This window comes from Eublepharis macularius, chromosome 13 (assembly GCF_028583425.1).
Source record: "Eublepharis macularius isolate TG4126 chromosome 13, MPM_Emac_v1.0, whole genome shotgun sequence".
Classification (NCBI taxonomy): Eukaryota; Metazoa; Chordata; class Lepidosauria; order Squamata; family Eublepharidae; genus Eublepharis; species Eublepharis macularius.
This window is the reverse complement of record NC_072802.1, coordinates 39,840,506-39,853,880: the sequence shown is the minus strand read 5'-3', so window position 1 is coordinate 39,853,880 and position 13,375 is coordinate 39,840,506. Positions and strand designations below refer to the sequence as shown.

General features: G+C 42.9%; 1 protein-coding gene across 5 annotated transcripts in view; it reads right to left on the bottom strand.

Moving 5' to 3' along the window:
* Positions 1–13,375, bottom strand: part of ATP11C (ATPase phospholipid transporting 11C) — a 92,825-nt gene that overhangs the window by 11,466 nt on the left and 67,984 nt on the right. For 3 of the 5 annotated variants that reach the window (XM_054995957.1, XM_054995959.1, XM_054995958.1), the window contains exons 22-28: positions 12,871–13,016; positions 11,915–11,974; positions 10,547–10,674; positions 7,287–7,422; positions 4,731–4,796; positions 4,445–4,548; positions 3,790–3,943 (exon numbers count right to left, since the gene is read on the bottom strand). In XM_054995957.1, the coding sequence (XP_054851932.1) occupies positions 3,790–3,943; positions 4,445–4,548; positions 4,731–4,796; positions 7,287–7,422; positions 10,547–10,674; positions 11,915–11,974; positions 12,871–13,016 (794 nt within the window). Of the gene's footprint in view, positions 1–1,106; positions 3,504–3,789; positions 3,944–4,444; positions 4,549–4,730; positions 4,797–7,286; positions 7,423–10,546; positions 10,675–11,914; positions 11,975–12,870; positions 13,017–13,375 lie in introns of those variants that run through there. The other 2 variants (XM_054995956.1, XM_054995954.1) reach the window with 1 other exon arrangement.

The following is a 13,375-nucleotide window of genomic DNA, read 5'->3' as shown; positions in this document are numbered from 1 at the left end:
GAGAAACTGGCTATACAAGACCTCACACAAGTGGCTGCACAATTAGTTTGACTTAGTCCAAGCTACCTCAGGCTTTTTCTTGAGTTCCTGCTTCTGTAAGAGCTCCAGCGCAAGTGAAAAATGTGTGCTGGATCCAATCCATTTTGTTCCTACCACAGTCTTTCTATCCAGGATCAAGTTCAGGAGAAACCAGTTCTGCAGTAGCGCAGGCCTGCTGTGCTCCAGGTAATAGACGGGCAGCTTATTGCTCACCTAGTCCTATTGCACAATTACCCCAATTGCTGATTGCTAATGTTTGGGGTTAGGTGAACAGGAATCCACTTATCGTGCCCTAAACCTGGTTCATGCCATCTTCCCTGCAACAAATTTTCCCTGTGCTGTGTGAGGGACATATGTGCTTCAAACCTTATAGGGTACTTTGAGCTATTATGATTCTTTCCCCATAGACAACAGTACCTGGAGAGGTAGCATAATTTTTTTCTAAACAAACAAATAACTTGAGACGGTCAATTCCCACCCCCTCTGTGTGGGGCATCTCTTCTCTTTTAAATTTACAAACCAATATTTGTATGCTGGGGGAGGGGGGGAATAGGACTCCTACTGCAGCTGTGTGTAGTCCTAGTATGCTGCCCTGACAGGGGAGTATCTATCATGTTTATCCCCTAAATGACAAGCCATCTCCTTACCTGTCCTGACTGGAGTTGTTGAGTTAAAGTCATACCTCAGTTTCTACTGGGTTGTCAACAATTTGAAGGGGGAAAAGTGCCCTGGCTCTTGAACAGAGACTTCATGTGGGGAAATGATATGGTGGAAAGCTTCACCTGCCCATATGGCAAACAACATCCTATTATGCCTCTATTAAAGGGCAGCACATTTTTTTCTCTAGTTTGGTGCCAACATTAGTTCTTACAGGGATTCTGGCTTCTCATCCTCAAATTCCCAGAAAGTATTTTTATATTCCTTTTTAGAGTGTAAAATACCTACAATTACTCTTATTCATCATTTTCTCACAATTAGGTTTTTTTTTTTTTTTGCTTAACATGAGGAATCAGGACAGTGGTCGGGACGATCTAGAAATCCTCCCCACCAGGTGGGAGCTTTACATTGCTGATTTCTCTTCTTCCTTTTTTCTCTTTTCATTCAGCTGTGCCATCCGGAAGACAGTCAGTGTTCATTATGTAATTTTAACCTTCCCTACTTTTGGTTACTTACAAAACCATTGTTTTTTGCATACCTGGGGAAGCCCTTGAGTAGGCAGAGACCCCTATCTCCGGTGGCTCTGTGCAGCAGGGGCCAGCCACTATCTGACAGCAGTATGTTAAAAATACTAGTTAGGGAAAAGTGATTGATTTTTTTATTAATTAGATGGCTGAGGGAGGGATCCTCAGAAAAATACAGCTGGTTCTGCATGGCTTTGCCTCACATCTCTTAATCAGCCACATGACAAATGCTTTGGGAACAGAAGAGAGTTTGTGATACAACATGGAGCAGCAGAGAGGTCTGTTTTAAAATTTTTTGGGAATCCCTCAGGGTATACAGTAATTGGGGGGGGGAGCCTAGTCATAACATTGGAAGGGAGAAAAAGACAAGTCACAGTGCAATTATTCATCATTATACCTAGTATTTATATAGCGTTTATCTGGGTGATCAACATGCTTTCCATGTGTTATTTCACCGATCCTTACAAAAATTTTGCAAGGTAGTTCAGTACCATCATTCTTACAGTAGGGGGCTGAGGCTGAGACAGAGAGTAACTTGCTTATGACTACCTCACCAGTTTATCACAGAGGTGAAATGAGAACTTGCAACTTCCTGGTTCATACCTCAATATCTTAGCTACTGTGCTGCATTATTATTTAATGTATGTACATGCATCAGGAAAACTGCGCACAGAATGGGGGCTCTCAGGCACTGATCAGATGTGATTAGCTTCAACCAGCCGGCTACATCATGGGCTTTCTAACCATATTCTGGACTGGTAATCTCCAATGTTTGTGGGCACTGTGCTGTCCGATGATAGGATTTCCTGGTGCCCATATGTGTCTTTCCCTAAGCAAAGAGTCAATCCTGGCCTTCTTTCACCTCACTGAAGCAGGAGAACTGACTTCACAGATGGAGGATGCTTGGCTCACAACTTCCCAACATTTTGCAACTGGCTCCATTACCTGATGGCAGCCATTTTTTGGTGGCGACCATTTCCTGTTCTCAAATTTTACAAGTGTACACAAGCTCAACAAGATTGGGGACCCCTGCCCTATACCCAAAGTAAGCTTACTAGCAAAGCCAACTCGTGTATCTACATGTTTCAGAATTTATTCACTATGCTATAACTATTATTCTACTGTAGCAAAGATAACTCTTCAACATATTAATTGTGTACAGCGTTTACTGTAAAGCCACATAAAGTACAAACACAGACAATGTATATTTGCATTTTTAAAGTTCAGATATTTTTTAAAAATCCCTAAATGCTTCACTTAAGCCTATCAAATTCCTATTAGCATTGGGAACACCAAAATACCAAGGAAGCAGATTCATGTTCACAAAAACTGGCTTGTAGATTAACACCTTAGTGTTAATTAAAACACGAATACTGCAGTGTGGCTGAGAGATCAGCTAGCAACTTGTGTGCTCCCTGCCACCCCCTCTTGCCTGTGTGAATTCCTCCCTTCCTTTCCAGCCTTAATCATGGTTTATAATTACATATGCACCAGCACTAATCATGGTTATTGCTAACCATGCAATCCAGTTTTTTAACTCTGATTGTGATGGGAACCCAGGTTAGCATCAGGACATATACATCATACTAAATTATATGCCTGGAAAGGGCAGTTTGTGCTGGAGAGCAGAGGAGAAAGGGGGTACACACAAGCTCATGACCTGCAAGCAATTTTTTAACCACACTTAAGAGGATCTGGAATGGTACATTTCTACCAGGCTGTCATTTTGGGACTATTAATGGAAAAGTGTTTTTTTTTAAACTTTTCTATTTTTTTTTTTAAAAAGAGCAACAAAGAACAATCTGATTAGCTGTGGACAATACCAATGACACAAAATAGCAAGAATCTTTTGGTCCTGGTTCATCCTTCAATCAGGACTGGGCCAGAGTACTGCAGAAATTAGCATCTCCCTTCTCACCCATGTTAAAAGAGCTGATACACAATGTGCATCAAAATCTTACAAAATCTACCCCTTGCAATCCAGCCCTAGCATGAATCCAGCTAGTACCAGGCTCGGACATGAAGCCTTCTCCTCAAGTTCATATTCCATGTACATCTTTCAAGAATGAATTATCCTAAATAAGCAGCTGACTATCTTCCCAAGAATATTTCAGTTGTGGATGTCAACCTGAGGCTTCAGAAAACTTCCTCCCAGAAACTTCTTCTTGAACTCTCAATGATCTTGGTCCAGAGCCCATTCCCTGCTGGCTCACGTCTAGGCAGGCAAAATGGATGCAGCCGTTCCGAGTTCTGCCACTTACATTCAGCAGCCCTTCTATGTACCTGTGGCAAAAAATCATTCTTGCTGCCAATTTCTACTAGGAGAAGCTGGTGTCCACTGCTCGAGACTCATCAATACTGACTATACTGCACTGCTAGCTATTCTGCAGCTTGGCTGATCTGGACAGGACTTCTCAAAGTCTTTGCACAGCAAAGGAACAGCATAGTGAAACTGCAGAGATGCTCGCTGCGTGAATTCTACCCCCAAAAGTTGCCAGTCAAGAGCTCAGAAGAGAGGGATCCATTCCTCCATACATGAAATGTCAGAACCAATATGGGTTTTCCTTACCTTGCGGTTTTCTCTTTGTGTATTTTTAAAAATTATCACAATGATTTCTGGGAAAAGGCTGATGAAGATCAAGAAAAATATTGCCAGCCAGGTGGACACTGAAGACAGCAGCTGGGCAAATACAAAATACATTCTTTGGTGCTTCAAGAAAGGCCTAGATAGAAAGACACACAAGATGAATTATGCTGGGACAAAATATATCCGCCTTGACTTCATTTATTTACAACACACCAATAGTAGGTAAGGCAGATTAACATGCAACAGATAATTAATTACATTTTATATATGTTTTCCCCAATGGGGCTTAAACTAGTGTACGTGATGTCCCTGCCTATCTTATCTTTAAAACAACTCAGAGAGGTTAGGCTGAGAGACTGGCCCAAAGTCGCCCACTGAGTTTCACAGCTGAACAGGGATCTCAACTAAGTCAATCCATTATATCACACTAGCTCTGAAAGGCTTTCATTTTGATTCAGTATGCTGCTTTCTTAAGAAATGTTTAAAAAGAGGCTCTTTCTAACACAACCATAAAGTGGTAGTTTTTGAAGATCAAAAAGTGAGTACCTAAACAGATGCAGGCAAGTGTGCATAAATTTAGAGCACGATCCAGACCATGCCTCGCTCATGGACAGATGCATTACAATAAAAAACTTACCAAAGGATTCCTCCCCAGAAGAATGAGAAAAATACATAGAAGGCCAATGAACCCCAAATGACGAAGTGGTTTATCCATGTCCAGAAACGAGTGTCTAATGCCAGCTAGATTAAAAAACAAACAAACAAAATTGCAAAAATTAAAGACCAGAATTACAAGGCAGTGTGAACACGCTGTGCATTATAGCTATCCAGTAACTCTAGACATAATCCAGACTAACCTCACCAAAATCAATAAAGGAAACAATTGAACCAATGGCTTCATTTAGAAGAAAAAGAACTCTAACCTTCAGGGTGACGGTGAATACTAACACAGTAAAGATCATGGTTCCAAAACTCCAGTTTCCAGACATCTGAAAAACAGTCAGTCAAAAACGTTAATCTCATCAAGATTTTAACTGGGGCAGGAGGGTGCCAAAAACAGAAAAAACACACTGGAATGGGGTAATATCAAGCACCTGGATCTATATATACAGAGCTTTTTGACATTTTATCTGGACATACATGGTATGTAGTAATTTCAACGTTTGTATCAGATTAACTTTGGTGGCTTGGAAAGGTTCCCTTTGATGCAGGGCAAGCATTACAATTTCAAGGTTTCTCCTCCAAGGCAAAACATGATCCAAGCCGGTGAAGAACTTTTGTCTTTTTCAGCTCCCTCCCCCCTGCTCACTTGTTGAAAGAACTGGCAGAGAGGTTTCTGCCCCCGCCCCCCCATACGTTGGTCTTGGATCCCAGGCCTTTGGTCCACAGGTGCTTCTCTCTGGGCACTGCAGAGGCAGTCTGTTGCCATGGAGCTTACTTCCTCTGATGCTAGGTGCTTTTATTTGTGCAATTCCAATATTTTTCAAGGAGCCTTGATGTGCCTAGCATGAGAGGAATACACCTAGTAATAGAGGACTGCCTTCACAGCACCTAGAGAGGAATGCATGCGCAGATTGAGGATCCGAGCCATACTGCATCATTTCAAACTCCAGGACACATGCAAAGTGTAGGTTTCCCACATACCTATCTTTAGTATGCCTCAGAAACTACATATCCCAGGGATCTTTGCACATAAGATGCCGTGGAATCCCCACAGACAGGCTGTCAGAAAGACTTTCCTGCCGTCTCTTCTGCTACCAAGTAAGTAGGAAAAGAACAAGGACAGTGGGGAAGTGAAGACTTCAGGAGCTCATGGTGAGCATGTCACATCTCTAGTATCATCACTGAGAACATAATGCAGTCTGAATTTTGGAACTGAGGATGGGAAAAGAATGAACTACTTAAAATGGTTTGATTTGTGGATCCCATTCCTAAAACAAGTGGGGTGAGAAAAGTAGTTAAAGTGTCTCCCTAGCAACAACCACAGCACAACACATTATTAAGCTATATCTATTCTAATGTACTGAGATTTATACCACTGTACTTAAACAAAAACAAATGGTGCACACAGGTAGTTGTCTTCGGCTAAGTAACTGCAATGAGAGAAAGTAGGCTTAGCATTCTTTTACGAAAATGGTCAATGCTGAGCCACTCAATGAAAACCATCCAGGATTCCATTTGTGAACCAAGAGAAGAGCTGACTTTGCACTGGAACTACAAGGAAGGGGAGATGGTTGCAAAGGATCTGAGGGTATGTTCTCAGGCCATTTCCACACACACCCTGGGAATTTAATTTAATTTATTACATTTATATTCCGCCCTCCCCGCATCAGCGGGTTTCAAAATTGTAACGATGGCAATTGAATGGGACAGTACCCTTACCAAATTCTGTCAAAGTCTGAATGCATACATTGAAACAGAAAGTGACATGTAAAAAGCTTATACAAAACAAAAAAACCCACCCCCTTTAAAAATTGAAGTTAACAAGCACAAAACCAGACACAGATCCTCAGGAACAAATACTGGCTGTTCTCACAGACATAAAATTTCTTGTAAAAGAAGGTAGTGAAGTGGGTCTACTTTAGCAAAAGTCTGACTTAAAATAATGAATAAAGAGATTAGTGACAAACTGGAAGATGTGATTGACAATCAATATTTTAATCTGCATGGCTAAATATAATAATATTTTATTTATATAGTGCCCTTCAGGACAACTTAATGCCCAGTCAGAGCGGTTTACAAAGTATATTATTATTATCCCCACAACAAAACACCCTGTGAGATGGGTGGGACTGAGAGAGCTCCTAGAAGCTGCGACTGTCCCAAGGTCACCCAGCTGGCTTCAAGTGGAGGAGTGGGGAATCAAACCCGGTTCTCCAGTTTAGAGTCCTGCGCTCTTAAGCACCTTTGTTGTGGGTTTCTGAACAGCATAAAACAATTCACAGGTTTTTCTTGAACAAAAATTTTACCCAAGCAAGTGGCTATATTTGTTTGGCATCTAAGGAGCAGATTTAGGCACAAAACACATGTCCAGAGCGTTTTTATTTTTTCCTCTTTCAAACGGGAGACCCATGTGCCACATCACACACTTCTTCTGAAAGTGCTGTTTTGAAAGTGGTCTGGCATGTGGCATTGGGGGTGAGGGGTTGCTCTTCATGAAACTGTTCCAGGTAGGTAGCCATGTTGGACTGCAGTCAAAGAGCAAGATCCGGGCCCAGTAGCAGTTTAAAGATCAACTAAACTTCCAAGGTATGAGCTTTTGAGAGTCAAATCTTCCTTTGTCAGACATCTGATGAAGGAAGTTTTGACTCTTGAAACTTCATACCCTGGAAATCTATTTGGTCTTTAAGGTGCTATTGGACCCAGATCTTACTCTTCTTCAAGAAACAGGCATTCCAATTTGCCATCCTATACCTGAAATTAGCAGCACAGTGCGGCTCCTGGCCTGGGTCTGGTTTAAGAACTCTTTTCCCTCTTACCTTTCCATTGTCCTCTAAAGAAGCTTCGTGAAAAAGAAAATAACCCCCAAAGAAAAACACAAATCCATCAAAAAGGCCCAGGAAGGTCCAGTACAAGAAGGGCTTCAACTGCAACATTGCATTGTCAGAAACTTTCCTGCAAAGAGAATGGAAGGGGGGGGGGAGGGGAAATCAAGTTTAGAAATTAAGGTGCAGGGAGAAGGAAGAGAAGATGCAAAGGGGCCAAGAATGCAGTTTTTCTGCTGTTCAAGGACCAAAGAGACCAACCAGGCAGGAAATATAAGACTGTCTACAGCCTTTTGCAGGAGTTGCGGAAGCAGCAGTGCAAGTCAGCTGTGCTTCTGTGTCCACATCTGGCAAGCACAATCAACCAATCTCCGCACAGAAGAGAGCTAGGGACTCCACTCCCCATGCTGCGATGCAATCAGAAAAAAGAAGCAGCAATGTGACATTTGCGATATCCCCAACTGAGAAAAGGGGACCGGTGCTAGTTTTCAAAGAGAAATCATAAAGCCAGCGTACCACATCACAGGCACTATTGTTTTTTGTTGAACACTCCGTTTCAGCGACTCCTCTCTGCCTAGTATTACTGTTGCCATTGTTTCCCTTGGCTCCATCTTTAGAATAGCCATATGCTCCAAAAATGCTAGAACTCAACTGTACATTAGGAGAGCATTCAAGCTATTCCCGGCTATGTTATTTAGCAGCAGTTCTTGGAACTCTGGTGACTATTTTATAAAGCACATGCTCTACACTGGCCTTTCCCCAGAAGGCTTGCTCTTGCAAAGTGTAGAATGTTAGACATGGGCTCCCTCTGCTGGCCTTGAGACAGAACTCCTTGCAAATGTATCCCTCCCCCTTTGAAAAGAAGATACGCAAAACAGGTTTCAAGTAAATTAGCTGAAACCAGAGAAAAGCAATATGGCTTTGCCTGATATTAAGACACAGGTTACAGGAAACAGTGGGAACCTGGAAACCCAGGAGTCTGAAGGCTGTTCTGTCCTGCCTAATTTTGGAGCACAGAACTGTGGAGGAACTAACTACCCATCTGTTGGAGCCAATAAGAGCTGGCTGGGCCACTGCCTGCCACAATTAGTTGGCTGCCTACCTCTACTGCCCTGATTTTCTTTCTGAAGCAAAATAACTCTTCTTGTTGCTCCTTTTTACTGGCTCACAGTCCTCAGTGCACTGGTGTTTGAGTCAATAACTAGTGGTTTGTATTTCTCCACACACGCTCAGAACTCCCAAGGTGGTTTACAGAAAAATTAACAAAACAATTTACAGCTACCAAAGTCATAAATAATCATAAATGTATCAGCAGAAACATTCAGTTTTAAACCCAGCTGTCCTTGCAATTTAAACTTTGGTGATTTTGTGCAAAAAATTCAATGGTTTGTGGGAACAGCAGGAAGCAAAGAGGGATTGCAAGGAGGGAGACTTTTTGGAGAAGTTAAGAAGAGCTCTGGTTAAAAAAGCGTTAGCAAATTAGTTCGTCCAGATTGGGTTTTGTTTCACAAACAGGATTATTTCTTCTGGGGTGGGGAGGGACAGTCGTTTGGGATCATTGCTCAAAACGAATGCTGGAATGGGTAAAATTGTCTCTGAGAGGAGAACATTGGACCACTGTACGGCTGTTTTCACACTGCTTTACCGGCCACAGAACATTGCACCAAGCTCCTGGAATGACAGCGTCTTCCTGGTGCAATTTCGCGTGAGAACTGCAGACGCTGTCGTTCCAGGAGCTTGGCGCGATGTTCCATGGCTGGTAAACAGTGTGAAAACGGCCTAGGACTAACCGTGTTTGTTAAGAAAAATGTGCAGAGCAACATTCTGTTATGCTCCCTGCTTATCCCCTACTAGTTAAGCCTTTGTTGTACTACTGCTTTAACAGCAGATTTAAACTGGGCAACTGAAGTGTGCCAAGCTGGCATTTTCAACAGCAAACGCATGTCAACTTATGAATATACAGAACACAAAATGCACTGTTTCACAAAGTGCCCCATTTCTCTTATTCTATTCATATGGCGGTGGAGAGTGCCCTCAAGTCATAGCTAACCTTGGTGACCCCTGGTGGGGTTTTCATTGCAAGAGACTAACAAAAGTGGTTTGCTATTGCCTGCCTCTGCAACTCTGGTCTTCACTGGAGGTCTCCCATCCAATTACTAACCAAGGCCAACCCTGCTTAACTTCTGAGATCTGACAAGATCAGGCTTGCCTGGGCTATCCAGATCAAGGCTATTCTAGTCATATAATAAACATTAACCAGACAAGCAGGTGGGCTCACTAATTTGCCACAGGGTCATAAATAATCACCAGGAGGTATCCACCATACTTCACAGAGGAAGAGAGAGACAGAAAGTGAGAGATGATAGGGTAGCAGCAAAGGTGGCCTTATACAAAGCAGCCTCATTTCCTTTTGCTACAAGCATAAATCCTTTTTGAGGCAGACGGGAGGATGTTTATGCCACGCTAAGTATGTGATGTAGACAACAGCAGCTGGCTAACTGGAACAGGGCCAGAGGAACACTTCCATTGCTGGAGCAAGTTACAGGCTCACAGAACAGATGCTTGGCTAAGCCTCTTCCTGATGCAGTCAATGGCGATGTCACTGCAATGGGGCTTGTGCAGGTGGCTGCTTTCAACAGCACCAATCTAAACTGGTTTCTGTCAGCCCAGAACTGCGACACAGACTGACACGGACCAAAGGAGGCCAAAGGTTTAGACTGCTGGAACTACGTGTTCTGCTTGAGTGGATGGAAGCGCCTCCCGGAAACATCCTGTGTAGGGATGCTCAGAGATCAGAAGCTGAAGCATTTTGATATTCCCAAGTTCCCAACACATGGATCGGCAGTGGCACAAGCAAGGACTTGTTAAAGAACAGAAATAAAGCAATAGTAGGAATAAGAGCAATAAATGATAATCACAATAATCAACCACCAAAACCACCAAGTACCCCTCAGGTGGCTGGATTTGCTCCTGCTGATTTGCAACTGCTAAGCATGCACAAGTTCTCAGTAGCTCTTACAAACAATCCTGTAAGGCAGACGATTATCATTATTTTGGGGTGGGAAGAGGAGGCTAAGAAAGAGTGGCTTGCCTAATGACACCTAGAGAGTTCACTGCAGGAACGGTTCTAGCCAGGGGCTTCTTGAATTGTGGCTCATGTCCTGGGACAATACAGCAGCTTGCCTTTTAAGCTCTGAACTACTGTCATCAGCACTAAAGACAAATGGAAGTGGCAAAAGTCTTTTATCACTTACATATATAGCTTTGGAAAGGACATCAAGGTGTCAATAGGGATATGTTGTTCCAGCAGACTGTAGGCCACAATAGGCAGGGATGTGAAACAGATGTTAAACATGGTAAGGTAAGCTGCATCATAGAGAGGCTTAAAAACAAAGGGGAGGGGGGACAGAACAAATAATGTCAACTAAAAGCATGCAAGTAGGAGCTCACTCCAACCCCAGCCAAAACTCGTTACAGCCTGCCACCCTTTCTGCAGCACAATTCCTAGCATAAAGAATCAAAAATCAGTTTTAACAAGCTAGATCCCATGGATCCATTCAGCTACCAGTGGTGTTTTTCTCCACTGCCAGCAGAATGCTTCTTGAATTAGAGGAAAGTGCCAACAGAAGACTAGATTTGCAGGACCCAACCCATATTTTCCAAGACATGAGTATCATGAAGAGGGCAGAATAATATGGCCAATACAGCCGGGAGGAAGAAGTCCAACCATCCCTGCAGCAGGTCTTGAAGTGCAAGTTGAATGATAAGATTCAGCATCTTAAAAGCAGATAAACTGTAGTCTTGCTCTGAAGCTTTTATAGGGGGATGTTGAACCAGACCATAAAAGGAACTGCACATGCCAGAATCGCTTGAAGGGAAATCAGCTTGTAGGAAAAAAACCCCAAAAAGGTTGCATCCTAGCCAGGAAGAATTCAGCTAATTAGCACAACTCAACGCTAACAGCCAATGAGCGGAACAGGAACATTTGGATCTGCACGTCATGTTCGCCCAATTACATAGTCCAAAAATCAGGTTTCACGGAACACTGGAAAGTTTGTGAGCCATTGCCGATGAACTAGGTCACTTGAGGCTTTGACGCTCAAAGGCGATTCAGGCTAAAGGAGGAAAGTGAGTTCAAGCGCAGTCTCGAGCCTCACTTTCATATGAAAAGAAACAAAAGTGACTGGGAGGCTTTTCAGACACAACAGCTAGTTGTTGGCACCAGTTTTTAAAAGCTGTGCCACCCCCTACACACCCCAACAGTGTCCAGAGCTGCTTGTGCAGACTGTAACTCGCTGTTTTACATCTACTCTCTTGCAATAGTCTCTGCACTTGATTCTGGCTGAGGGATGATTTGACTGCCAATGATTTTAACAGGACTTCATTGTGAGCCCATATGGCTAGCATGGACAACATTACAAGGCAACCAGTCCTTTATGTTATAGGCAAGTGATGCCTTTATTAAGGTTAAACGGGGAGACTGACCCAAATATCCCAGCAAGACTATATTCTGGAGTTGAACTGTGCTGCTTGTTAAAGCCAGCAGACCTAGAACTTTAGCCCAAAGTTAAACTGGGATCTCCAACCTTTCTCCAGAGTTATTACAGAGAGTAATCACATACCTGTTGTGAGAAGCCACAGAAGAACTGGTACAAAAATTGTGGGAAGATGATGCAAAGGTTCTGAAGAAGAAAACACATAAAAATAACGCGTTCATGTCATCACTGCTTTTCTCTGTTGTTGCAACGAAAAGCAATGGGACCACCCACATAAAAGGAGTGCCTCTACCCTACAATCCGTTCTGATTTTGGCTAGTGACGCTCTGCTTTGAACCTTATACTTCAAAACACGAACACTTTTGTTTCTCATATTCTCAATCCAGAGAGCTCAGTTTCGGGAGATGAGGGAAAAGAGAACATACAACAACTTGGCAAGGTGGGTTAGAAGAAGGGCCTATGAATGGACCAAGCTTGTTTGTGACTGAACAGGAAAGCAAACTCAAGTCTTCCAAGGCCAAATCCAACCCTGTAAGTGCTAGACTACACTAGCTTTCTCTACATGCACACAACCAGCAGGCCCAGCTTATACATTCAGTATATAGGCTAGCTCACACAAAATCAAGCTAAAGCTTTTGCTGAACTGCAGTAGTTCAAAATTGCAAGTGAGAAGTTGCACATCAAATGCTGCCCAATTTTTTTTGGGGGGGGGGGGGAGAAGTGGATTTTTGCATATAAGACAAATAGCACGCCAAATAAAAGTTTAGGCTGAATCTCCACAATATTGTTCTTTCCTACATGCATGAAGAGTCAGAGAAGGGCAGCATTCAATCATACAAACCGCTTGTCTGCAGCTTGAAGAAATATATTCCAGGAGAAAGGGGACACTGTAGTCAGGACTGGAGTAGACGCAAGCAAGGAACAGCCAAAAACATCATGGGCCAGTGACAGAACACCAGGGGCCGGTCATTTGAGATAAGGGCTTTGTATTTTTCCTCTTGGCCACTGCTCATAAACATTCTGCTTGGGCATAGTAAGTTTTCTATAAGCCAGCTGGTCAGCTGCCCACCCAAATCCATTACCTTGTAGAAGAAATACTGCACAAGGTGCGATATTCTAACGTAGTACAAATGCCCGTGTGCCAACAGCAATCTTTTCAAGTCTTTAAACTTGGGGATGGCATAGTCACTGTTCCTTGCTGCCTGGCGTCCCTCTTTGCCTTTAATACCTAGGTGAGAAACAGCAGAGGAGTTTGACTATCTTAGATCCAGCTCTTGCTGATACAGCTGAAAACCTTCCATTGATAAGGAAATCTACAGATGTGTGAGATGATGGTTTGCTATTGTCTTTCTACGTGCTGCTGAGCTCCAGCAGGAATGCTGTCTATGATGATCCAGCCACCTTTTAAAAACTTATACTATCCCCCTGAATATATCAGGAGCACCTGGAGCTGCCTAACAGAGTCAGGCCATATACTTCAGCACAGTTTACCTTAACCAGCAGGGTTTCCAGCAGCAACAAGGTCTTTTCCCATTACCTGCTACCTTATTACTTAAAATATTTTAACTGGAGATGCTGGGGATTGCT